This window comes from Ambystoma mexicanum, chromosome 1q, assembly GCF_040938575.1.
Source record: "Ambystoma mexicanum isolate Mex_15411 chromosome 1q, UKY_AmexF1_1, whole genome shotgun sequence".
Taxonomy (NCBI): Eukaryota; Metazoa; Chordata; class Amphibia; order Caudata; family Ambystomatidae; genus Ambystoma; species Ambystoma mexicanum.
Window position 1 is genome coordinate 868019688 of NC_090922.1, and position 27731 is coordinate 868047418.

The 27731-nt window shown below is 46.4% G+C and overlaps 1 protein-coding gene across 2 annotated transcripts in view; it reads left to right on the plus strand.

The window, feature by feature from the left end:
* The window catches only part of ASPM (assembly factor for spindle microtubules), a 1022684-nt gene that overhangs the window by 204261 nt on the left and 790692 nt on the right, over nucleotides 1-27731 (plus strand). For both annotated transcript variants that reach the window (XM_069641523.1, XM_069641524.1), the window contains exon 8: nucleotides 7567-7634. In XM_069641523.1, the coding sequence (XP_069497624.1) occupies nucleotides 7567-7634 (68 nt within the window). The remainder of the gene's footprint in view (nucleotides 1-7566; nucleotides 7635-27731) is intronic.

A 27731-nucleotide genomic window follows, 5' to 3' on the forward strand; every position in this document is an offset into this window, starting at 1 on the left:
CTAACTCTATGGGTTTCCCTACCTAACAAAACGAATGTGCTTGTCGTCCATAGAAAAGTCCAAAGAGAAGGGACAAATACCTGCGATTCGGCATAGAACCCAACACATTTTATCAGAGTGTTTCTATTGAATTTCACATCTTTGACACTCAAACTAAGAAATTAGACAAAAAATAAATTGCCAAAAAAGCAGAAATGAAAATAAGTGAGCCCTAACCTTTTTTTCTCATCCATTTGCCATCCATTCCACTGAAATGGCCTATGTTCGGGGGGAAATAAAGGCCTGCACTGGGGTTAAGAACTCCACCAAAATGTGACTAGCCAAACCTTTTTACAGAAGACGGCACAACACTAGACAGTGAGATCAGATTTGTCCAGGTTCACCGAGGCATCCTGTGGCAAAACTGGGATATGGGTTTAAAACGTTGTTTCCGGAGTCTCAGATTTAGCTACCTGTTCCCTTCTACAGACTATCATTTTATGCTCTTCATTCTAAGTGGGTACCCGTTTTTACAAACCTCATTTGGATGAACTGAGATCTGGACCTGCACCGTACTGATATGTTTTTATAACACTGTAGATTTGCACAATCACCAAAGTATAAATACTCAATCCTCCAAGAGGGAAAAGGCTGTATCGACTCTGGTACTTAAACCAGGTGTATGATCTCTGAAACTAGTTTCAACAGTGCCGGGAGGATAGCCTAGGGGCAACGTGCTCGCCTTGGAAGGAAGACGACACAGAGAAACACATGTTTGATCCCCGGGTCTGCGCTTAGAAACCTCCTGGGTATTAAGCGCGTTATAAATAACACTGTGCTACCAGAGTGGCACCCTTTCATAAATAAGCATTTCAACTTTGCTTATTGCACGTAGTTGCTACAGTCACCACAGAGGTCAAAGATGTTCACAACTTGTGCTTTAACGAAAGAGCATACGCCAGGCAACAGGACGAGAGACTCAGCAGTGCACTAGAAAAAAAATAGAGATTTTTGTGGAAAAGCATGGGCCACTCACTTATTTGAAACATGCTGCAATGTTGTGGCTTCTCAAAGATGGGGGGGGGGGCCCTGGGCATGTGCCCCTTTTGCCCTCACATAGAGGCCACCACCCCATCGTCACGCCACAACACGATTTGTTGCTGGCTCACACAGTTCGTTAAGTGGGCTGCAAGATTAAGCTTGCACATGAACACAGAACACCGTAGACAGTGCTTCACACCCAGAGCTATGCATTGGCTGATTGGTTGGTCAAATAGGCCTTTGTCACCATTACAAATTCATAATTCAAAAAGAACAAGAGATGTACACCTCTTTTGTCAACTAAATTAGGCATCAATGGAAGACTTTGCAGGACGTTCTTTGTGTGCACTGTTGTGGCAACAGTTCAGCATGTGATCTATACCCGGTTTCAAGGCCTTGGCTCTCCATTGTATTTATGAATAATAAAAGGTTGTGCACAAATTAAAAATTCATTATTTTGAATTTGGCTTGGCAACCCTCCTTTGGTGGAGGCTGATCTATAAGTAATTTACTACTACCTTACTTTCCCATTGCCCCAGGTCTTGCTTATTGCCCACCGGTATTTGCATTGTTGCCCAAGACTGTGAAGCATGTCCATACCTCCATTTTATCAATGGTGAAATCAGGTCTGTATTTGAGATGCATGTTGTAGAAAACCTCTAAACAACCGGTCTGGCAAAATTGGTCAGGCCGTTCTATTCATTGTTGTATTGCACAGGAATCTAGATATTGAGTGAGTACTTTAATTATCTTGGCCATCATGTATAGGGAGCTGTAGGCCTGAATTTATATGGGCTCCTTGGATTATTTATTTTATTTGTAATGCGCATCGACAGGGCCCATAGGCATAAGAGCGCAAGGACATACAGATAAGGCGGACAGATCAGGTCGAGGAGGCAGGGCAGGTGTGGGCAGAAGTATCTAGCAGAAAATTAGTATCTTAAGTACCTGTTTGAATATCAGAAAGATGCTACAGGCCCTCGGGTCAGGAGGAAGATCATTCCATAGCCTGGGGCCTGTGTGGGCAAAGGCGTTCTGTGCAACCATGGCCAGTTTTGCCTTGGGAATGAACAGAATATTTGAGTTGTTTGATCTCAGGACCCTTCGCTGTGGCAGCCGAACCAATTTCTGAGCAAGATATCAAGGGACATCTCTGTGGAGGCATTGGTGTGTGATACAGAGCGTCCCTGAAAGATCACTCTTTTACACCCGGAGCCAATGGAGACCCTGTCTGGCAGTGGAGACGTGGTTAGATCACTCCACCACTCACTGCGTTATTCTGAATGACCTGGAGTCTTGCCATTTCCCCTTTTCCATCGCCCCGAAGAAGTCTGGAGCAGTAGTCCATGCAGGCCCAAATAATCGCTCTTGCAATCGCCGCTCTGTTGGATCTACTAATTGAAGGCCTAATTTGGGCCAACAATTTCAAGTAATAGCCTATACTAGAAACCAGACCACTGCGTTTTCATTGAAAGCTCCTTCAACATGCAAGTTGGACTTTGATGTGGTATATTGGGAAAGGTATTGATCTGCATTAAATTCTGTAAATAGTAATTTCTGGGTAGAAGACATTGCAGAGCGGAAATGGCCTTTGAGAACAGTGCACAGCTCTGCAATGGTGTTTAACTCAAATTCTGGCTCCTGCACATAGGCATCTTTCATGAGTACATTTGGTTATGGTTTTGATTGCTGCTAAATCAAATGTCCAAGTAAATATCATTTGACTTCCTGCGTCGTTTATTTGTGGTGTGGTGTTTCTCACTTTTTCCTAGGCTTCTATGAGGGTGTGATGCCGTGAACATTAAACCTTATCCATAAATAATACTTTTGTAAAACATAGGCATTTTTGCAATCCAATAAGAATGCTTAGCAAGTTATTTGGCAGTGTAAGCATGGCAAGTGATAGTTCATTTGCAGTCTTTGTACTCTTTTTTTTTTTTTTTTTTTTTTATTTATTTTTTTATTTTCTTTTTTTTTATTATTTTCCGGATCTGGGGAGTCTGCACGACAGACCTTCTGCCTGCGTCAGTCTCGGGCTACAATAATGAGTGTACAGAAATGTATATTATTTACATTGCTGTTGAGCATGGCTTGTTTTAGTTGCATGCATCGACACTGAACACAGTGAAAAGATCAGGTGGGTTGGGATTTACAAACTTTCACATGAAACATAAACCTCATTCTTGACAAAGTAAAAGATATGATTTCAAGGTGATCCCCATTATTTTTAACCTGGTGGGGACGTCTTGATTCCTACAATTCTTTACTATTTGTCTACGATACCTGTACTCATTCATGATTTATTTTCAAAAAAACATAAGAGTATTTTCTAAATTCCTTTGGAACAAAAACCACCAAGAATTGCTCCCGTCAACTATCCTCTTGGCCTAGTAATCCCATTAGGCCTTCTTGTATAAAAGTCACTGCTGTGCCAGTGGGGCTCCTCACTCACATGACCTCCAGCAGACAGTCTGCCAGAGCTACGCTGGTGGTGCTGTACAACATTGCTGCGTTCTGTGGCAGGTGTTGCTGTTCCTCTGCAGTATTGCGGCCACCATCCACCATGGTAAGCAGGGCTGGGACGTAGCCCACATGTTCCCAGACACCGGGGAGGGATGTTTGAGTCTGGCTCCCTCCTGTCTCCCCTTTGACAGCGCCATAATGCCAGGTTTTTAGTAATTTTAGTCCAGTGTTGAGTTTACCATTTAAACAATTCAAAGAAGCAATGCAATGTATTGAACTATAAAATATTACTTGTAAGGGGCAGCTGAGGACCTTTCAATCAGGTTCAGACCTAATCGTGGCACTGAGTGCACCTCTTCAGGTGATGGACAATACTATCTGCATTACTTACAATAGAGGTGCATGCCTACTCCTAGTGCTGGATCTCTCCAGTACTTTTGACACTGTGTACCATGGGACATTAATTTCCATTCTGGCCTGGCACTTGGATGTTGGGGAGGGAGGGAGCGGGAGCAGTACTAGAATGCTTTCGAAGTTCCTCTTTGAAAGATCAGATTGTTCACTTGGAGTCCTCCAGTCAGTTCAGCTCTCTTCCCAGTGTACTGTGATGTGCTCCCGTGGTCTAGCCTGTTGCCCATTACTTTTATTCTATACACATGTTCACTAGAAGATCTGGTTGCAGATTGTGCCATATCCGTTCATCAGTATGTGGTCGATATTCAACTGTTGCCTCAGAGTGATGTCCATTGCCTGAGATGTTGCCTCTTAGCGATTGTGTTGCATGGTATCTGTCCATTTTAAAATGTAATAACTGAAGAGTTTGTTATTTTGTCTTGAACAGCTCCCCAGGACAGATTAAACATGCCTAAATGGGCATGCACTGCGAGGGAATTCACCCTCCCTCCCTTCTACATCCTGGGATTTCTGACCAATACTAAAAGCTCTCTGTAATTACACACAGCATAAAAGCTCAAGTGGCGCATTAAGTTATTGCTGCGATGCAGGATATTGATATTTTATTTATATAGCGCCTATATCAATTTCTTTTTCCATCCAACCATTTTCAGTCGGTGTTACCCAAGATTGTATGCAGTACCCTCTGGGAGACTGCACCAGCTTTGACCTCTTGGCAGTAGTTAACCCAACCTTTGGTATAAGCATGTAATGCACAAGTGACTGAGCAGCCAGGCCTACCTCAAGAGGGGGGTCAATCTGAGCTGTAGGGTTATTACACAGATTCCCAGTGCCAAGTATCCAAGTGAACACTTACGCTCGAGGTTTCATGATTAAACAATTATTAATTTAAGTCAGTTGTATAAGCCTTCTTCCGAAGGGAGCTGTATGCATATAACAAAGTATACTTCAGAATACACACACTCAGCTTCTTTAAATCAGTAATTACCCATTTGGGATGGCACACAGGTTCTTCCTGCACCCAGAGGTGACTTAAATAACTAGGACACTGTGGACATTAATATATCACTGGTACATTTAGAGCAATACTGAGGTTGGTGTCAAAAGGAGAAGATGAGGGAATAAAATCGGGGAAAGGCAAAGCACAAAGTCGGAGGTAAGGGTCTTTTAGGGATCCAGGACAGCCAATGTTAGTTGAGCAAAAGTCCAGGTGAGCTGAAGCACTTCTTCCAGGTAGGGGTAAGTAAACAGTCTTGCACAGTGTTTTAGAAGTTTTTGTATAAAATGAAATCGCTGTAGGGCTACAAGCTGGGAGGCTTGTGAGGGGCAAAGCTGCAAGCAACTTTGCAAAAGCAACCAAGACCAGTCTCAACTGAGAACTAGTAAGGCTACACAACAAGAGGTAAGTCCCCTTAGTTTTACAGTACCTTTGGTTAGAAGAAATTGGTTCCAGCTTGATTCTGTTCCTCCTGTGTAGGTCTGCAGATCATGTTGTTCCTGGGCCTCAGTCGCGGGGACAAGAGGAAGGACACCTGGGGACTCCTGCACTATGAATTGAAGGTCAGCGGCAGCAATGGGCAAACTTCAGATCAGCGGCACTTCGCGGTTTCAGCTTCTCGCGACCCTTGCAAATAGCACCACTGTGGCTCTCGGATACCTTAATGGACTTTCCTTGCATCTGGGGTCCAGCACTCTGTTGAGGTGGCTTAAGCTTGGTCAGTCCTGCTTCGTGGGAGTCCGGAGGATCTTCCTGGAGCTCGGGTCCGATTTAAGGATACTCACTCGATTCTGGGGGTCCTCTCCCTGGCAATCGGTTCCTGCAGCAGCAGTGGAAGTACAGCCAGCTCAGAGAGGCTTTCCATATGAGCTCCTCTTGGGGTCGATTGATCCCACCAACCCAAGGGGAGAAGTCGTCCTTTGCAGTTCTTCTCTATTCGAGGCGAATTCAGAGCTTCAGCACAGCAACAGGGCTTTGCCGGGCAAACCAACAGTCCAGGAGTTGCAGCAGGCGTCTCTTCCAAGTTCTTCAGATTCCTTCATCCAGTGGTCGACTCTGCCTTCCAAGCAAAAAAGCTTTTCCTTTTTATACAGGTTTCTCCCATTAATTTGCAGCCTAGCTGTCACACATAGCAGGGTGGCTGTCCTCCGAGGACAGCCATGACAGCCCTCCAGGCATTCACCCCTGGGTGCATTCATGCAACCAAGGAGACTAAGCACAGGGAGTTTCGGGCACCTCCCTCGCTTCCTTCCCTGCCAGACACGACACACTGGACCCAGAGGCGGATTCACCAATAAATCCCACCAAAGACAAAAAGAAACAAAGGGACCAAACTTGGTTTGGCGCGCAGAGTAAATCTCAAGAAGGACCTTTCCAACACGAAATGGCAAAAGAAGCAGACCTGGGCCATTTGGACAAAATGGGCACCCATGGGTGCTTTACTGCAGCTGTATTTGCAGCTTGCGGTAGAAACGCGCAATGATAGTAAAAAGTAAACCGCTGCCACCAGCCATTACCTGTAGAAAGGGTAACATAAAAATGGTACATGAGAAACTAGACAAAGGGGATATTAAGTAACCCCTCCAGCACCCTATTGTAAAATGGTGTGTTAGGTCTAGAAAGTTAAAAAATGTAAGTAAAGTCAATTTAACTTCACTGCTCTTGGAAACCGTAGGTTCGCCAAGTGTAGGTATTTAAACCTTTGGGAAATCTAATGGACTTCCCTGTGCCATTGCACTGAAGGTGCTGTGTGTCCAAATCACAGAAAAATACACAAGAGTGGGGGGGAAAAGGGTCTCACTCTCACCAGGTTAGAAATGAAAAGTACTAAAGTCCATCAGAAAAAGCTGGGGGTCTGTAAGGTAGAGGTGAATTATATTTCTGAGAATTCTCCCTAACAGTCAGTCATTCTGTGCTTGGTCCTTTCTCATATAGATGGTGGCAACGCTTTGTTAGCATTAACCAAAACTGCTTAGAGATCCTTGAAAATGGTGCGTGGAGGATTGATGCGTTGATTCCTATTTTGAGATCTTTGCATTTGCTTCCTTGTGACGTTTGTATCTTATTTAAATTGGGTTGCATTTCTGATAAAGCTACTTGTCTGTCACCCATCTAACTTTACTTCGAAGCTATCTTCTCAGCAATAGAAATTCACTCAGTACAAATGTTATTGTTTAAATTCCTGGAATTCTTAAGGCTCAAACTTTTTTTTTTCCTTCTGCTGATCCTAATATTTAAAATGGCCTTCCTGTTACTTAATGATTGGCTTCCTTCTTGATGATCTTTTGGACACAATTAAGATCTATTCTTTATCCCAAATAATTTGGTTATGCCATACCATTTTATATGGAACTGATGTATTGTGATCCAAGAAGGGTTGGATGTGTAATATTGTATTGTTTTATTAATTTACATGAGCTGGTGGGTGGCACCATTATGTTTTTTTCTGGTTCTTCATTTCTTTTTTAATAGTCCAATGTTAAACACTGTGGAAATAATTTTTTCGTAACATATGTGCTCTATAAATGTTTTAAATAAAAAGAATGTATTTGCTGCTGGTACACAAATTATTTTTGATAGCAATACAACCGTTTCTTGTGTCAAATCATGATTTTAAGACGCTGTTTGTGAAACATTCAAGCTGCCAAAATAATGTCTATTTTTTTTTTCAGGAGAGCGTCAGAAGATTCTCAACTGGCTTTTGTCTTATAACCCTCTTTGGCTCCGTATTGGTTTGGAGGTAAAACGTATAATGCTTCTATGCTGCCAACGCTATTTTGATTGAAAAAGTGTTTATTTGCTGCTGCTTCACTCTGTTTGGCCTACTTTATTGAAATATACAAGCAAATTGCGGAAGCTTGTGGTCTGATCCAGTATCAAATGATTGCTTCAATATATTTTCATAGGTTGTGTTGTGTGAGTAACTTCTTACATGAATTGTATGAAAAGTTTTTACTGCAGTAGTGCCTTCTCTTGACCGGATCCATTCTTTTTTTTTTTTACTTGTTTATTTTAAATCAGTTGCACAGACGTAATAATCACATAGATGCAGAGAATGCAGCTTGACAGGGCATCACAGAGACATATGACTGAGTTGTATGTTGTGGATATAGTCTCTCCCCCTGTAGCCATCCCCTCCCGCCCCCAACCCCCAGCTCCAGTCTATTTCTCGTCCAGTGAGGCGGGATCATCCAGCGTTGGGCTGTAGGGTCAGCCGGGGCATGTGGGTTTGCGCTGAAAGTTCTGATAGTCTGAGTAGGCCCCCCAATATCTGCAAACCGATGCAAGAGACCTGCCTTTTTCTGCCACCAGGATGTCCCAGAGTTTAATCCACCATAGTCATTGAGGGGCCCTTGGAAGTCTTCCAGGTGCGGGCAATTGTGATCCTACCCGCCAGTAGTAGGTGTGTGAGGAGTTTGGCCGTTCTCCCTGATTTCGGGTAGGCCCCTGCGACCGGAGTGCCCAATAGGACCACCTCTGGCTCCCGGGGGACAGATACTTGCGTAATGTCCTTTATAGTCTCCAGGCATTGGCTCCAAAAGGTTTGCACAGTGGGGCAAGTCCACCTCATGTGTATATACGAGCCAGGTTGTCTACAGTTGCGCCAGCACTGAGGGTCGAGGGATTGATTGATTGAAGTGGTGGAGGCTAGTCGGGGTGGGGAGGTGCGCAAGAGTAGTTTGAGCGAACTCTTGGTTGGTGATACAAAAAGAGGATGAATGGGCTCGGGGCCATATGTCCACCCATGGTTGATCTTCCAGAGAATGACTCCGATCCGCCTCCCAGCGCGCCTTATGTGGCGGTCTCATGGAAAGCGGGCTTTCTTGGAGTAACTTACACAGGCTGGAGAGTTCCCCCTCAACGGCAGGTCTTGGAGTGTGAGTTCTAAAGGGCAGAGAGTTCTCGTAGCCTCTCGTATTTGCGGATTAGAGCACCAGTGCCGGAGTTGTGCAAAGGAGAACCTATTGCTTTGAAGGCAGTTTTACACAGTTCAGAGGAGCGGGGCTGGCCGTTCTCAAATAGTTGCCCCAGGGATTCCAGTCCTCCTGCAATCCAGTTTTTAAAGTTGGTGGGCTGTGAACCAGGAGAAAAGGCTGGGTTGTAGAAAATTGGGGAGTGCGGGCCCTAGCCACGTGAGACCCCCTTACATTTCAGTGCCCAGTCCCGTATGCTAAGGGTGTTTTTAGTGGATGCCCGGATCCCTGCCCAGGACTTCTGCAGCAGGATGGGGGGTGGGGCGAGGATGTGTGGAAGAAAGTAGAGGGGGAATGAGACATGATTGCTCCAGTTCCACCCTCCTCAGGGACCCCTCTCCCATGCAGCAAGCCGGGAAACGTGCCAGTTGTGATGCTACTTGATATTTCCGAAGGTCGGGGACCCGTGAGCCTCCCAGGCCGGGGTGGCCCATCACCTTCTGAGATATTCTTGCCTTCCTGCCTCTACATATGAAACGCAGCATTTTCTTCTGCATGTGCATTAGTGGGGCTAGTGGAATTGTGGTGGGCAGGCAGGCAGAAACATAGAGGAAACATGGAAGGAGATTCATTTTGCAGGCGTTAATTCGCCCAGTCCGAGATTTTTCCTGTGTGGTCCATCATTCCAAGTTCTTCTCCAGCTCTTTAAAGAGTGGGGGGAAATTCAAAGAATACACATTGGGAATCGGACAGATTATGGTTAACCTGGAGCAAGGTTTTAGCAGAACGATAATTGGCCAGGACCATCTTGCTAAAGTTCGGGCCAAAGTGGAAGGCTTCTAGAATCACCTGTAGGAACGTCCAGTCAACCTTGTCAAAGGCCTTGGATGCATCTAACGCTAGGAGGGCCAGTTTATGTGAGTCTTGGGTTGCTATGTCCACCGGGTTCAGGGCTCTCAGGATATTATCCCAGATATTATCCCCGGTGTATCTATTCATTATGAATCCAGTTTGATCCGGGTCAACCAAGCTGGGGAGAATGGTTGCCAAGCAGGTTTGCCAGGATTTTTGAATAGATATTGGCATCAATATTGTGGGGAGATGGGTCTATATGAGCTGTTTTCACTGGCTTTACTGGGCTTAAGCAAGGAAGATGGTTATGGATTCTTGCATGGATGGACCGGATCCAGTCTTATGACTTTCTCAGACTGAGAACAGACTGGGATTCCCATATGTGAAACAGCCTGCATTTGTGATGAGGGAAATGGCACAGGCTACTTTCAGTACTATTTTCCATGCTACTCTTTGTACTATCAAGCAGAGTTGCAAAGTTTAACTATATTAGCAGTGTGGCCCCAAATATGAAACGTTAAGGTTGAGAAAGCAGTGATGAAATGTTGGGCTGTTTGGTGGGTTGACCACCACATGTCATTCTGCTATTTTGCTTAAATAAGACAGACAAGATTTATTCTGCTGAGCAATTGATGGAGCCACTCGTTTTAACTGGCTGGTCTCTGATGGGAGAGCACAGGTAACTGAAAGATGTAACTGGCATTGTGGACTTGGACTGGAGCAATTGTAGCTTGAGGGTATTATAAAGTAGATACTGTAGTTGTGTGGGGGCACCATTGCAATTTTGCAAACATTTTATGATTTCCTAAATTGAAAGAGAAGCTGTTTGTTTCCACCTCCAGACTATTTCTTGAAATTGGACCATAGGTTTGCATTGTACTAACAACATACTCCTACAGGTTCCTAACTTTTCAAAATCACATTAATTGCGATTGCCTGCAAATTTCCCCTCCAAAATGCAGTTACCACAACTAAACGTTCTGCTGGATAAAACAAAAAAAAATCTAGAAGGTTTATACCAATGTCTATTTTCTATTCAAGCTACTGAAAATCCTACTTGAATAATCTTAGATGGTGAAATTAACAGGCGAATAGTCTGTAGTAAAGCACTGGTGTGCAACCTACAGTAAAGATGATTTGTATTTTGTTTATTTGTATAGCGTGCCTGGCCCAAAGGCATCTGGGCGCATATCTTAGGTTACAGTGACATAGTATACAACAAGTGACAATCTACAGAATGAACATGCAGTCAACAAGAACATCAGGATATTTACAATGCATTTACAATCAAGTTGTTTGCCGGACAAGGCATTGATACTGGTGCAGGGTTGTTCCATGGAGGATTATGGCCTAGGTGGCAGGTGAAAGATTTGGGAGTCTTGAGCGATCAGCCACGATTTTGCCTTGCTCTTAAAGGAGTGGAAGGAAGATTCTGATCTGAGTGGGTTCGGCAGTGAGTTCCTCATGTTAAGTGGCAAGGACCGGGATTCTCGCCCCGCCTGCTTTCTGCAATTTGTACTAGGTAAGGCCAGACGGTGAGCTTGAGCTGCTCTCGGAGGACGGGTCGAGGTGTGATGAGTGAAGCGGATTGCCAGATAGATGGGAGCCTGGTTGCCCAGACATTAGTGCGTAAGGGCGAGCGTTTTGAGGGAGACTCTTTGGGCTACTGAAAGCCAACGCAGGCTGCGTCTGGTGTCTGAGATGTGCTGATACCTAGGGATAATTAGAGCTGTCCTGATGGCTTTATTTTGGGTGACCTGAAGCTTGCATAGATTACGTTGGCTTGTCCCTAGATACAGGGCATTACAATAATCAAGTTTTTACATAATCGGGGTTCTGGCAAGGATAGTGCAGTTAGCAGTAGTAAGGAAGGGACGGCAAGCTGTGATAAGTTTGCACATGTGGGCGGATGCTGAGATTACACCATTGGTTTGTCTGGAGAGCAAAAGAGTAGAATCGAGGTAGATGCCTAGGGTTTTAGTATTGTTTGACACCTGATCATTGCATTTGCCTGTTGGTACTAACTCACTGAATTGCAGAGTCTGCTAAGGCATGTGACCAAACATGGATCACTGTAATGCCCCTGTCACTTTTCAGGAACCTCCATTAATGCTTGTGTGCCCTCAGCTGCGACTCTGATGTACGGCTATGATGTCTTGCATTTCTTGTAGATATTCAGGACTTGTTTTCCCCAGATGATGCTCAAATGGTTATGGGGATTTTTATGCAAATGATGGACGAGAAAGCTCTTCGCCACTGGCCAATTACCACATCTCCCAAACCAATGATACACCTACTAGGTGCAAACTCTTTGCAGTGTGTACATTGCAATTCAGAGCCTTGGTTTCAGTCTGAAAATCCTTGTGCAACACTCACTCCAAGTGTTAGAATCAGTTTCTGGGGCACAAAGAAAAGTCGGTTTACTCGTCCATTGTAGCACTAGAGATGTTGCTGCAAGGTTTCCATACCTCATCCCTAAATAGCAACTGCTCTCTTAGCCACGTGGCTGGTTATGCATCTTTCAATCGGGCCAAATAACGCAGTGCTCCGGCGGGTTTTCTAATGCTCATCACACTCCTTCCAGCTAAACACCATTTCCCCAGGCGTATCCAGATCGCCATGTCCATTTCCAGACATCCCGCCCTCCTTTTTCTGTCCTTACTGCAACCGAAATAACCCTGCAACATAATTTGCCTCCCTTCCATGATACTTGCCTCCCCCTCGACCCCAATCAGTCCCTCCCCCAAACTTTCCACATTTATCCGGTTTACCTTCACACATCACTTTCTCCTTCGTGTTTTCTCCCCATCTTCACCATCCTAACCACTCATATCCTTTTTTTACTTCCCCACTGTCTTCACCCCTCTCCTTCAGTGCATGCATACTCCCCACCATATCCTCCCAATACCTATTCTGTTCTGTCTCTTCTCAACACACCAAATCCTATTCAATCCCCTCCCCAATTTGAAAATCCAACCTCCACTTTTCCTTTGCATCCTATGATTCACCCTGCTGTCCACCAAACTCCTGACTCTGCCACCAGTGCCACATCCAACACTGATCCTACGGCCAGTGCCAAAACCTCAATTTGTTCCTCACCAAACTTCCCTTTGTAGCGACAACGTTATATGATCACCTTACCGCCTTGTTTTGTACTGTTGACCTTCCATTCTACTCGCAACAGCCAACAATTAATTTAACTCACCCTGTCGCTTTATTTTACACCCACCCAAGACATTGCTGGAATACCGCAGAGTCGCACACTCGCTGCATGCCAGTTTTCCAATAACATGCGCCATTTGTGAAGCCATACAGGTCTGTCCTAATTTCCGAGCACTATTAGGGCAGTATTCCAGTTTTAGGTTTTCTGCGGTCTCATTTTAGGGGATTCCTAAACCTTTTGCTTTCATCCCCTTAAGTTTTTAGGATCTCAGACATTTTGTGTTTCGAGAGACTACTGAAGACCCCCTGCCACTACAACCATTTTTAAGTATGTGGTCCCATAATCGCACAAATGACTCCTAGAACAGAGGTGCTTCTTAACCTCTCCCTATCCACCACATGTTAGACAGAAGGTGATTTTATTTTTTGTTTTCACTTTACATTGATTTTGGGGAGTAGGCTGGTGGCAGATGTAATTTAGTTTGGCTTCACCAGGAGCACAGTCGATATACTAAATTAGTGGTCTAATGTATCTTAATGATAGTAATTTGGGTAGTTTTGTAATTTTTTAAGTCCTGCTCTCTGCCGTTTTGTTTGAATGCTTTGCTTTCATTTAGGGAAACTACAAGCTGGGGCCAAAATAGCTGTTGTGCACACATGAGCTCACTGAGCCCTGCCCTGCACCCTCTATTGCTGTTTGGGCCATTTTGGACTGGTCCCTTGCCTTTGATAGACCACTACACCTCTTGTGTGGGTTGATCTAGGTCCGGGGTCTGCAACCTCTGGCTCTCCAGATGTTTTGGACTGCAACTCCTATGATCCCTCACCATTGAAGTATGCTGATCTAGGTGTTTCACAGTTTCTAGGGCCAGCCTGCTTGGCTGATCGTTTAAACCTTTGTGCGAGTGTCCGTGTGTCTGACTATCATGCAACTCAACCTGTAATAGATCTCTTAATCACCGTTTCTTGTTTCGCTATACTTGAGGCATGTTTTCAGGCACTGTCACTAGTACTCACCCCTGGGACCTGTTTAGGTGGGTTATTCTCGATAATTAACGTCAGGGGGTCCCTCTGTGTTTGTGGGTTTGTACAGGTCCCGTTCTACTGTGGTTTGATATTGACGCCAATTGTTATAAATCCTGCTCTACCTCTCTGCTTCTTTGGGCTGTTGGATTTCGAACCTGGCACTGGAGCTTTAAGTGGCTCATGTGGCTGGTTGCGGTCTCCTCTGCACCTGTGCGGTAAAGCCCACTTATTTGACTTTACCCCATAACCATGGCTCTGCCTACGGACTGTAGCATTGATTTCTATGGGCTTCTTTACCTTCTCTGAAAACTTCTATGAACTGACATTCTTAGGTACTCGCCTGAACATTGACATTTTTTCTGGATCCCTGGAGTTTTATACTAACACTTGGATTTCTAGCTACTAGCTCTGGTTAAATCCTTGCATTACACTCCGCCCCATTGACAAGTGCTAAGTTATTGTGTATCATTATTGGTTACTTTTCCGTCTATTTCTTGGAGTGCAAACGGACCATATGGGCCTGGGTGGTAGGAGACTAGCTGTATCCCTCATTTGGTGACTATTTGTTTGGCTGTTAACGTATTAACTCCTTTACCTTCCTCCAGGAGCTGTATGACTGTGTAATGTACATTTGTAATGGTTGCTACTAAGTGGTTGAGGTTTAGGAATTACTGTGATTTGTGGGAAACCTGAAGGTGTCCCGACCGCTAGTCCCCTGGAAGGGGGGATGGTGGGAATCTGTCATCCAGATGGCCAGGACACAACCATCGCTTTTGGATCCAGTTCCTGGGGGTGGACCAGTGCGGGAGGATGACGTGGGTAAGGGGTCATCTCGGGAGTGGGACAGCTGACTATGAAAGAAAATGGACTAACGCCCGAGCCGTACACCTGACATGTCCCAATACAATGGTCAGGCAATTACTGACAATTCCACACACCTGACTTCCATTACACTTCCCCACACGGATAAAAGGCGACGCACGAGAGCACACTGAGCGAGGCAAAGCCCACGAGAAAGCAGCAGTTCCAAAGTGGCAGTTTAATACAAAGCGGAAGACGGCAAAACCGAAGGGGATAATAAGGAAGTGCCCTTGACCTTTTTGACGAGGAACCGTTACTTTCACAAACCTTTGAGAATAGAAAGTGTAAGACCAGGAAACAAGGCTAAAGAATCCTGCACTGTGCGTGGGAGGTACCCGGGGCTCGCTTGCTGCTGTGATACTGTCCTTGGCTCCAACAAAGCCGCGCCAGTTAAGTCAGCACAGCTGGTGAGTTGGGGAGACTGATACCAGACCGTTCTGTGTTGAAGCCAAGGTCGCAAGCAGCAACATTGTATAGTGGAAGCTGAAGCGAACATTGTATGAAGTAACGCGAGTAAAATTGACCTACTGTTGAGGGATTGAAGCCAAGATACAATACCTTAGAGTGGTCCAGCACTGCTTGTGTGCTAATTTGAAAGTGTCTGGAAGGTATCCAACTGAAAAATGGCAAAAGAGAAAAAGTGGCAAAGAATTGTGAAATTGAAATGGTCCTGCAACGGTCAAGCAAAGTCCTGTGCATGATCGAAAGTCTTCGGTGTTAATAGCGTAAAGAAAGTTGATGACAAAGTAGATTAAGTTGGTCAGAGCCCGGCGGAAGGGTATCTCGGGTGAATCGTGAATTGCCTGAGAAGAACAAGTTACTTACCAACTGTAATGTTCATTCGACTGGATGTTCCTCACATGCATTCCTTATCTTTGATAAATCCATTTCCAGTTGCTGCCCTCAGAATTTTTTTTTTTCAGTAGAGGGCAGTGTTCCTCGAAGGCCTCCGTATCGGCGCTGACGTCACCATAGGTATAAATGTTCTCACGCAGCGTCCATTACTCAGTTCCGTTTTGAGGTCCTCTGTTTGACCAGGATGAGCTGGCTTGTCCCCTTGAAGGAGCGTAGGCTGTAATTACAATTGAAGATTTACTGCGGGGAAGGATGGGAGTGGCGATAGATAGAATCCCAAAGCAGTAATGAAAATTGGAGGTGAGAGTAAAATGTATATGGTCTAAGTGTGCACAGAGTGCAATAAAGCTTTCCCAAATTTAGTCTCCTGGCTAGTGGAGGAATCTAGACTGTAGAATTTGGTAAAGGTATGTGCAGATGACCATGTGGCAGCCGCACAGATGTCTTTTATTGGAACTCCTCTCTGGAGAGCTGACAAGGCTGCGATACTCCTGGTTGAATGATCCCTGAGGTGTTGAGTGTCTTTTCCTGGCAATTTATTGGACTCTAGGATAGTTAGAATTATCGATCTTGAGGGTCTGTTTGGTGATGGCTAGGCCTAGTTTATGTCCTGCATACCCCACAAACAACTTGTCTGCTTGCCTAATTCTTGCAAGTCTGCTGATGTAAAAACTCAAAGCACGCTTTTGATCCAGCCTGTGCAATCTCTCTTCCTCTTTCCCTGGATGAGGAGGAGGATAAAATGAAGGCAAGGTTATTTTTGCGTGATATGGAATTCAGAGACAACCTTTGGGAGGAAATTAGGCTTGACTTGAAGAACTACTTTATACTTGTGGAAAATAGTATCTGGAGGTTGGCGAGATAAAGATTGTAGCTCGCTCACGCTTCTGGCAGAAGTTGTAGCCACTAGGAAAACTGTTGTGAGAGTGAGAAACCTAAATGGACAGGAATGGAGAGGCCCAAAGCGAGTGCCCATTAGAAATTTTACAACTAGATTTAAATCCCACAGGGGAAGTTGAAAAGGAGTCGGATGGTAGACATTAGTAAACCCTTTCAGAAACGGAATGACTAGAGGCATTTTAAAATATGAAGGTTCCGTGCGTTTGAAGATTGATAGCGCGGCAAGGTAACCCTTGATTATGCCTAAATTTGCTAAGTATAGCAGGAAAGATAACACCATTGGTGTATTGCATGAAAAAGGGTCAATATTCTTATCTCTACACCAACTGCAGGATTGGTTCCAACGGCAGCGGTATGATTTGGTTGCTGGTCTTCTGGCCGAAAGCAACACCTCCATTACGTCATCCCGTAGGTCCCAATCTTTGTATCTCAACCTCTCAGAAACCATGCGTAAAGGTTGAGAGTCCTGATGTTACGGATGGAGAACCTATCCCTCCTCTTGCGGAAAACGAATCGGAGGACAGATGGACATGTCTAGAAGATCCGGGACAATTGGAATCATGGATTTCCGGAATCTTCTCAGCCTCCTTATTACGTGAGGAATAACGGGGTCTGGAGAAAAAGCATATAGAAGTGGAAACTCCCAGTCCACCACAAACTCTTCTCCTAGAGCTCCTCTCGGGGGAAATTCCCCTGAGCAGTATCGTTCGCATTTCTTGACACTCGTTGCGAACAGATCCACCTGAGGGGTTCCCCAAAGGGTGAAGATCTCTTGAAGGACTTCCTGAGCTAGTTCTTACTCGTGGGAGACTGAGGTCTGCCTGCTCAGAGTGTCCGTCGCTTTGTTATTATCTCCGGCTAGGTGAACTGCCGATAGATTCCTTCCTGTATTGCCTAGAACCAGAGCTGCATTGCCTCTCTGCACAGTGGCAGTGATCCTACGACGCCTCCTTTGTAGAGGTAGTGCATGGCCACTGTTGTCCGTCATTATCAGACATTTTTTTTCCCTGTACTGATGGCAGAAAAGCTTTCAGTGCTAGCCTGATTGCTCTCAGCTCCAATAGGTTGATGTGTAGTCTGGACTCCGATGGATACCAACGACCACTGATGGTTAAGTCGTTGGTATGGGCTCCCCACCCCGTGAGTGTGGCGTCCGTCACTACTGTTATCTCCGGACATGGTTGGCAAAACAGTTTCCCTTTCAAGTCAGGCCCACCACTGGAAGTCTTGCACTACTCTGTTTGGTATTTGTAGGAAATCTGACATCTTCCCTGAGAATTGCGACCATTGGGTCCTTGGAGCCCACTAAAGTGATCTAATTCTCAGGCAAGCCGATAGCACTAGAAAAATGCAGGAGGCCACGAGGCCGAGCGAACTCAAAAAGTCGAAATGCTGGTAGACGCTGGGCATTTTTTTTATAATCTGGTCACCATCTGAAGAATAACTTGAGCCCTCACCTCTGGTGGCAAGGCTTTTCCCAGGGATGTGTCCAGGACTGCTCCAATGAACTGTAGTTTCTGTGATGGTATCATATGGGACTTCTTTAAGTTAAGGGAGAAGCCCAACTTGTGGAGGAAGTGGTGAACATAATCTAGATGAATCTCAGCTTGTTCTGGGGACACTGCTCTGATCATGCAGTCGTCCAGGTAGGGGTAGACATGAACCCCTACCCTCATTGTTCTTGCTGCCACAACCACCATTAGCCTGGTGAAGCCCCTCGGGCGGACGTCAGCCCAAATGGCAGAACTCGAAATTGATATTGCGAACTACCAATGATGAACCTCAGGTACTTTCTGTGCTTGAGATGGATAGGCTCTTGAAAGTAAGCATCCTGAAGGTCCAGAGATGCCAACCAATCCTGAAACTGGAGGGCCTGAAGGATCTGAGAAAGGGTTACCACTTTGAACTTGTCTTTCCTGAGGAATTTGTTCAATTACTGTAAGTCCAAGATGGGTCTCATTCCTCCATCCTTTTTTGGTATTAGGAAGTATGGGGAGTACTAACCCTTGTTCCTATCTATAGCACCTTTCTCTAGCAGTTCTAAAATCTCGTGCATAAGGAGCGGATCTGGAAACCTCAGTTGTTTTCCCGGTGGATGACTCTGAGTGTATAGGAAAGGCAGGAAGTAACCTTGGGCAATTGTCTCCAATGCCCAAGCAACTGAAGTAATAGCCTGCCATTCTGTCAGATGTTGAGTTAACCTGCCTCCTACTGGTGTTTTGTGTGATGAGACCTCAGAGGGGTTTTGGAGCGGCTGACGCAGATGCTGAAGGTAAGGCAGCACCTGCCAATGCAGACTTGGTACCTTTTCCCCGTCCACTACGGGTGAATCCTCTCTGGCCCCTTTGAGCTGGCTGCCCTCTGCCTTTTCCGAATGCGGATTAAAATCAAAAAGGCTTTCCACTCCAGGACGTACCTGTGGGGCGGATTGGAGTTTGACAAATTGCAGCTCCAAGAGAATTGGCCGCCGCTTTGGAGGTTTGCTATTTCTCCAAACTTTCATCAGCTTTTTTGCCACATAGAGAGGTGCCGTCAAAAGGCATATTTAGAAGTCTGGCTTGCACATCGGGAGCAAAGCCAGATTCCCGCAACCACGCAAACCTGTGGATTGTGGTACTGGCCGCCATGACTCTGCTGATGCTGTCAGCAGAGTCGAGACCTGTTTGGAGGGACTCGCACATCGCATCCTTCCCGTCCTTGATATTCAAGAATGCGTCTTGTTCCTCCCTTTCTGGGAGACGGTGAGCCGCCGTTGAAGCGCACTCCCATAGGGTGTGGCTGAATCTCCCAGCATGCAAGTGGCGTTAGCTGACTTAAGAGCCATGCTGCATGCCAAGAAGACATTTTTGGCCGGCTATGGCATCCAATTTCTTGTCGTCTCGATCCTGCGGTATTGTGGGGTATGCCGGTTGCCTGATGAAGTCGCAGCCTGGACTACTAAACTCTCTGGGGTTGGATGCTTTGATAAATACGGAGGTTCTAAAACCGACGTTCTGTATTTCGCAGAGTTTTTTTAATAACTGCAGGAATTACTTCCGGAGTCCACCGGTTTACAGGGACTTTTTTCTGTAATGCTGCATGGAAAGGAACTATAGGGTCTTCCTGAGGTCCCATATTTAAGATGTCTGTCAAGTCATCCTGGTGAGAAGTGGGTGTAGGTGTTGACCACCCCATGAACTCCATTATTCTACACAAACGTGACCTATAAGAAACCTCTGCATGGTCACCAGGGTCTGGTTTGCTGAAATCTAGCTATGGAGAGGAATCTATGCCACTGGCCTCCTGCAAAGACTCTTGCAGCTCTTTCTGACCTCGTCTGATATCAGCTCTTCTGGTAGACCTGGTCTTGTGAGTTGTAAACCAAAAGTTCTTTCTGAATCGGAGTCTTCCGCTTCGTCATAAATAGAAGATAAAGCTCTAAAATAATCGGAGTGTGGGAGACGTGTGAAACCCATTTCAAGTGATGAAGGGGCCATATTGGTGGTCACTGCTTGAGAAAGAGTCGGAGTTGTTGATGTAGACATGGGTCTCGACATAATCGCAAAGGGCGTCGGTATACTCAAGGATGGTCTCGATGTTGTCGAGGGAATTGGTTTTTAACTCGGTCATCGATCAAGTCCATGCCGTCTTTGAAGTCAATGACGCAGTCTTTGGTTTCGAAGGTGTAGTTGACGTCTTGTGCGTAGAAGAGGCCTTGTCTCTACTTAAGAGTTTGTGACGCTTGCAAGGATTTTGCCTTGCCAAGGTCAACGACTCACAGCGCTTATTTTTATCAGGCTTTTCACCTGGGGTATCACCTCTAGGCGTCTCCGAGGGGGGCAAGGCCGTGTTCTTGAAGACCCTTTTTTTTTCCAAGCGAAATTCTTCCCACTTAGCCGGAGAGCTGTGTTTCGTGGGGCAGGTGACTCTTTCTGGCGAATTGGAGGATGAAGAGTAGGGAGATCTGCCTCTTCCTGCTGTGTCCCGATTAGATGAGTGGTGAGAACCACTACGAGATCTCAAGCGGAAATGTTTTCTCCTTCGACGAGACAAATCTCGTCAGAGGACAATTTCGAATGGGTAGAAGATTAAATGGTCTTACCTTTTTACAGCTCCCCCTACGCTCCCTCAAGGCTTTCGCTGTCAGACATGCATTCCTCACACTCCTAGCACGGGTGCTCTGCGGCCAGGCACCAAAGGCAGACCCTGTGAGGATCAGTCAAAGACATCTTTTTACCACAATCCTGGCATGTTTTTAAACCGGATCTGGGCATCTATGAATCTGATGAAGATACCATCGTAGATTTTCTTCACAGAAATTCAAAGTTTTTTAGATTCTCTGAGGAACCGAGCATTATCCCCGAGGCTTACGAAGCATGGAAAAACGGAACTGAGCAACATACGCTATACCTATGGTGACGCCGGTGCTGATACGGAGGCCTTCGAGGGACACCGACTCGTGGGACGTCAATGCGCAGCGCCTTCTACTGAAAATAAATGTCAGAGGGCAGCATGCTGGAAATGGATTTATCAAAGATGAGGAATACGTGTGAGAACGCAATCCATTCGAAATTGAGTTCTTGTTAAATCTCAACAGTTTGTTTGTCGCATCAGGCCCTCTGAAAGAAGATACTTTGAAAGTCAGAGACTTGGGCACGCAAGGCCCTGATGTTAATAATTGAACTGTATCATCGTGCCAGAGAAGCCAGAGTCCGTGCTAAGCTAGAGTGTACCGCTTTGTCCCTTGCTGAAAACGTGGGGAAGGGAGGCCAACTGCCTGAACATTCTGACGTATATCATTTTGTGAACACTTCTTTATTTTTCATAAGTTTCCCACACTATTTGTATTTAGAGGTAAGGATTGGCAACCGGTTTATTAGTATAGGCCCTTTTATTTTGACAAGACACCACTAGGACTGCGTTATTATTTGATGGTCATGGCTTGCTCCCATCTGTAAATTTATGATTAGATGGGTGTTTTTCAACTCCTATTTGAAGTTCAATAAACAGCCTTGAACTTTGATAGGCATTTTGCAATGATGCACACATTATGAAAATGTTCCCAAAGGAAGCTGCATGCGATCCTTAAAAGTAGGTAAACTAAACACTGCAATGTAAATGCTGTTACAGAGGCATACTTTAGCTCATTATTTGATGATAAACCAATCTGTTAGAGTTGGTAAAAACTGGCCTGACATTATGTATGTCATGTCGGTGTGTAGTTGGCTGCAAACACTATGGCAAGGAGCTGATCTGCACTATCAGCCTATATGATTGTCTATCTTTGTGAAGCTGCTCTTTTCAGACGAACTGCCTGAAATCCCACCTGGCAGCATCTACTTGCTGTTGATGCTACACACTTGATTACTGGGAACTATTGGATAGCATGCAGTGTCAGCCTTCACACTGAATGTCCTGATTGGTTTCTTACATTCCGATATGCTTGGCAATTCTTAGGAGACAGCTACTAATACAAAATAATGAAATAAAGATGTTTTGGAATATCTTAAATGCATATGTTATTCATTTTTAATATAAAGAGCAAACCAACGACCCCCCAAAAAAATACTTGTATAAATTCTCATAATACATGGACATCACCACCCCAGTAGTTCCCGCGAATTGGCCATTAGTAGCTCTTGCCAATGTGAAGGTTGGAAACCCCTGGACCAGAGAAAATCTGCTAGTCCCCATGTCGGAGACATAAAGGGAAGGAAGGAGTTGGGAACCCTAAATGTAGCAAACTTCTCAAAGCCAAGGTCCAGAACATCCAGACCCAGAAAACTAAGATGCCGAAATTCCCTATACAGACCTAACGCACCCGTTTGTCCTTTACTAAAAACAAGGGAGGATGGAGGGACTGAGGTTTGGCAGGCAAGTGGATCACCCAGGAGGATGGATTAGCCAATCCCAAATCCACAGCTGGACAGTGAGGCGTCCTCAGAAAAGTTGTATACTGGCAGCCAATACCCATCCCATCTTACACAACTGAATCTCATTCCAAAACAGGGAGGGGTCAAAGCACTTTGAAACATCAATGGCTCAGCCAGTAGGTGGTGGAGGTAGGTGCAACAGTGTTAGAGAATTCTCATTTCTGTGATAATTCCCTTCTACCTTGGAGACCTCCAGCTCTTTTGCTGGACTTTTGGACTCTTTAATTTTCATCCTGGACTGAGACCTTTTTTCCTCACGCTCTCGTGATTTGGACTTTGTGTTTTTTGATTTTGGAGTCTGACAGACTCCATAGGCATCATCTTTTTGTATTGTGATACACAGCACCCTCAGTGCAGTATCACAGAGAAGACCTTTGGATTTCCCTTAAGGTTTAAATACCTTCTTAGATAAACTACTGTTTCCAAGAGTAGTAAATTGAAATTGACTTTACTTACCTTTTTTTCTTTGTAGACCCAGCTCATACCATTTTATGTAGACTGCTGGGGGGTTACTTAGTATCCCCTTTGTCTACCTCTTATGTTAAGTTTTTTATGTTACCCTTACTACAATTAATGGCTGGTGGCAGTGGTTTAATTGTCTTACTATTGTGTGTGTTTACTGCAGACTGAATCCTCAGCTGAAGTATTGCACCCATGGGTGCTCATTTTGTCAAAATGATTCTGGTCATCTTTTTTTCACCATTTCTTGTTTGTAACAGTAACGCTCTTCTTGAGATTTATTCTGCTTGCCAAACCAGGTTTGGTTTGCCTTTGGCGGGATTCACGGGTGAAGCCCGCCTTTGGCTCCAGCGTGACAGCTTGGCTGCAAATGAATGGGAGAGACTTGAATAAAAGGCGAAGTCTTTTGCAAGGAAGGCAGAGACGACCACTGGACGAAGGAACCGAAGAAGAAACTTCAAGAGAAGCTTGCTGCACCCTCCTGGGCTGTTGGTTTGCTGGTGAAGCACTGCTGCAGTGTTGAAGCTCCACATTTTGAATTGACTAGAGAAGCCTGGAAAGGACGACTTCTTCTCTTGGGTTGGTGGGACCAACTGACCCCCAGACGAACTGCTGAGCCCACAAGGTGTCCAAGAACCGCAGTGGTGCTATTTGCGAGTAGCTGAAATTGCAAAGTGCCACTGATCTGGAGTAAGTCTATTGCTGCCGCCGAAACTCAAACCGTAGTGCAGGGCTCCTCTCTTGTCCCCACGACTGTGGCCCAGGAACAGGATCTGCAGGTTTACAACAGGAACAGAAGCCAGCTGTACCTTTTTCTTCAGACTCGAGGTACTGTGCAACTAGGAGTACTTGCCTCTTGTTGTGTGTTATTTGCTTGCTCTCACTGGAGACTTGCATTTTCTGCCCTTTGCAGAGTTGTTTGTATCTTTGCTTTTCACAAGCCTCCCAGCTTGTGGCCCAACAGTGATTCTTTTTACAACAAAACTCTCTTTAAACATTGTACAAGACTTTTGTGCCTCCGCTCCCCTAGACTTTGCTCAATTGACATTGGCTGTACTGGCTCCTTGAAGACTTTTCTTACCCTCTGACTTTGTGTTTATCTGTCCCTCAAAAAGTCATACATAAGTTACTTGTGTAGCTGGGAATGGGTTAACCTATATTTCATTGGGTGATTGTATAGTGCTTACCTGCTTGAAGAAACTGGTTAACCTTTGTTTCCCCCCTTAACCTATTCCTTTTCCCACAAACTCAGTATTGCATTACATGTTCTAGTGATATATCCATGTGCAGTGTCCTAGCAATTGAAGTCACCACAGGGTGTAGGAGTTGTGTGTGTGTGTGTGTGTGACCTCCCAAAAGGGTATCTACTTACTTAACTGAAACTGGAGTGTATTTCTGAAGTGTGTTTTATTGTTGCAGATTGCCCTTTCTAAAGGAAGCTTATTTTAAAACTGTTAACTTAATACATTATTATTGGAATAAACCTTGAGTAGAAGTGTTATTTGAATACCTTTCACTGTGAATCTCTATTGCACCTCTACAGCTCACATTGACCCCTCTTAAGACACTCCTGGCTGCTCAGTCACTCTACCAACTTGTCTAGTACAGGCCTATACCAAAGTTTGGGTTACTTATTGCTAAGAGGACAAGGCTGGTGTGGTCTCCCACAGGCTTACTACATACACTCTTGCTTAACACGAGCTTTTTCGGTGCTGGCTGGAGAGAGGAAGAGAAGAAGCTGGAAACCAGACTGGAGCAGAGCCTCTGTGGGGAGCCATCGAGCTCGTCCCAAAGAGGCTCCGGGGCTCTTGAGTATACTCGAGATACTTCCTCGTCAGAAAGAATACAGGAGGATGGCGCCCCATCCTGGACCTGCGTCGACGAAACAGATACATCAAGGCACAGAAGTTCCGGATGGTCACCCTCCAGCACGTGCTGGGCCAGCTGGAGGAAGGCGACTTCCTATCGTCGTCGGATTTGGAGGATGCATACTTTCACATCCCCATACTAAAAGGACGCCGAAAGTTTCTCATGTTCGTGGTCCAGGGACGGCACTACCAGTTCAAGGCCCTCTCATTCGGATTGAAGTTGGCACCCAGGGTGTTCACCAAGTGCCTAGCGCCAGTGGTGGCGCGGCTGCTCCAGCAGGGGATCCACGTCTACCCCTACCTGGACGATTGGCTCATCCGAACAAGGGAGCTCACCGTCGAACACACAGTGAAGACTGTCCGGCTGCTCACGGACCTGGGATTCTCCATCTTCCCCAAATCCCACCTGGCTCCGTTGCAGGTCGCACTGTTTCTGGGAGCCAGGCTCGATACAGTAGCGCGATTGGCCTTGCCATTGGAGGAAAGGACGAAGGCCACCCTGGGCAAGGTGCAGCGTCTGCTGGCCACGGACGTGGCCAGGGTGAGATCCATCAAGTCCCTTCTCGGGATGATGTCCTCCTGCATCTACCTGGTGCGCCTGTGCAGGCTTCGGATGCGCCCTCTGCAGGAGTTCCTCGACGCCCGTTGGACGCAAGCGAAGGGCAGCTTCAAGGACAAGATCTCACTCAACGAGGTATTCCGCCAAGTGATTCAGTGGTGGGGAACACACGTGCATCTCGCGGCGGGTACAGACTTTCAGACCCCAGTACACCAGGTGACGGTGACGACGGATGCTTCCCTGGAGGGGTGGGGAGCGCATACCGGAGATCTTCACGCGAGAGGCCTCTGGCTACCGGAGGAGAGGGCGCTCCACATCAACATACTGGAACTATGAGCGGTGTTCTGGGCCCTCAGGTCGTTTCTCCAGTCCCTCAAGGGCAAGGTAGTGAGGATCTTCACCGACAACACCACCACGATGTTATACATCCGGAAGCAGGGAGGAACAAGATCCCCAGCCCTGTCCAAGGAAGCCCAGGATCTGTGGCACTGGGCCGTTGCCCAGGGGATGTTTCTGGTACCCTTTCATCTGGCAGGGACAAACAACACAATCGCTGACTCGCTCAGCATGGAGCTGCGCTCGTGCCATGAGTGGGAACTGCGGCAGGATCAAGTGGATCGACTTTTTCAAAGTTGGGGCAAACCCAGATCGACCTGTTCGCGACGGCAATGAACTCCAAGTGCCAGAGGTTCACCAGCAGGTTTCCCCAGCCGAGGAGCATGGGCTATGCTTTCTCATTCCCCTGGGACGGCCTGTTCCTGTAGGCGTTCCCTCCGTTGCTCAAGCGGTCCCGGTGCAGGATGATCCTTGTTGCACCGGCGTGGCCGAGGCAGATCTGGTTCCCGGACCTTCTGGACTTGTCAGGGTACCCACCAGTCAAACTGTCCACGGACGCAGATCTTCTCTCCAGAGAAGGAGGCGCGATCCTTCATCATAACCCGGAGTCGCTTAACTTGCAGGCCTGGCTCCTGCAGCACTAGAGTTTGGAGGGTACGATATCCCGGCAGACTGCAGAGAGGTTCTTGCAAAGGCCAGGGTGTCCTCAACTCTCGTGCTACGGACACAAGTAGAAGAGGTTCTCTGTCTGGTTCCGTGCACAGAAGATTAACCCTCTGCGGATTACGGCCCCTCAAGTTCTACCGTACTGTCGCTGGCCAAAGCTGGACTAGTTCATGCTTCCATCAATATGCACCTGGCAGCGATTTCATGATACACCAGAAATGCAGGACGGTCATCCCTGTGGGCTCATCGCCTGGTGAAGGAGTTTATGAAAGGACTGTTCCGATCGTTCCCGCCGGTGAAGGCTCCTGCCCCGGCGTGGGAGCTCAACGTGGTGCTGACCAGGCTCATGGGCCCGCCATTCAAGCCTTTGCTTTCGACTCTGTTGAAGTTCTTGTCGTGGAAGACAGCGTTCTTTGTGGCCATCACCTCCGCACAACGCGTGGGAGAGATTCAGGCCCTATCCTGCAAGCCTCCATACTTGACTTCACGATACGAGGGTGGTGCTGAGGACGCAACCCTCCTTCATGCCTAAGGTGCCGTCAGACTTCCATCTCAACAAGCCCTTGGTCTTACCAGTTTTCTTCCCGTCGCTGGCCGAGAGGACTTTGCACTCGCTGGATGTACCTAGAGCGCTGAAGTTCTACGTGGACCGAACAAAGAGTTTTTGGAAGACATCACAGCTGTTTGTGAACTTTGGACCTGTGAACCAAGGGAAGGCTCTCTCGAAGGCTTCCATTTCCAGATGGCTCTCCAGCTGCATCATGCACTGTCAACGGTTGGCAAACCGACCGTTGCCCGGCCATGCGAGAGCCCATTCGACCAGAGCGATCGCTGATACCACGGCGTTCTTGTCTGGTGTACCCCTGCCAGACATCTGCAGGGCTGCTACGTGGAGGTCGATGCACACCTTCACGAGATTCTACTGCGTCGACCGGGATTCCAGGGAGGAGGCCAGAGTCGGCCAGGCAGTGCTGCGCAACGTGTTCGCCTGAAGGTGGGCCTGGTGAGGAGGTAAGAGTTGCTTAATGTTGAGCCTTTGCCACCTCCCATGGTTTTGCATGTGTGTACTGCTATGTATTCTTATATTCATGAGCATGTGAATCCATGCCAGACCCCATTCTGGAGAAGGAACAAGTTACTTACCTGTAACTGTTGTTCTCCAGCATGGGTCTGGCATGGATTCACATGCGAACCCTCCCACCTACCCCTCTGCGGCGCTTCACTTGGTCATACTGCCACTTTACGTGCTACCAAATCTGAGGATGGCTGCCAGGGGCGAGGTTTAGGGAGCGGGCAGTCATTGGTTGGGGGCAGTATGATCCAGAGACCAGTGATTGGTTACTACTAAGAAAGACAGATCAGAAACGAAACTGATACTGACTTTTTTTCTTTACCGAGGATTCCCAGCCTGACGACGGGGAATATTCATGAGCATGTGAATCCATGCCAGACCCATGCTGGAGAACA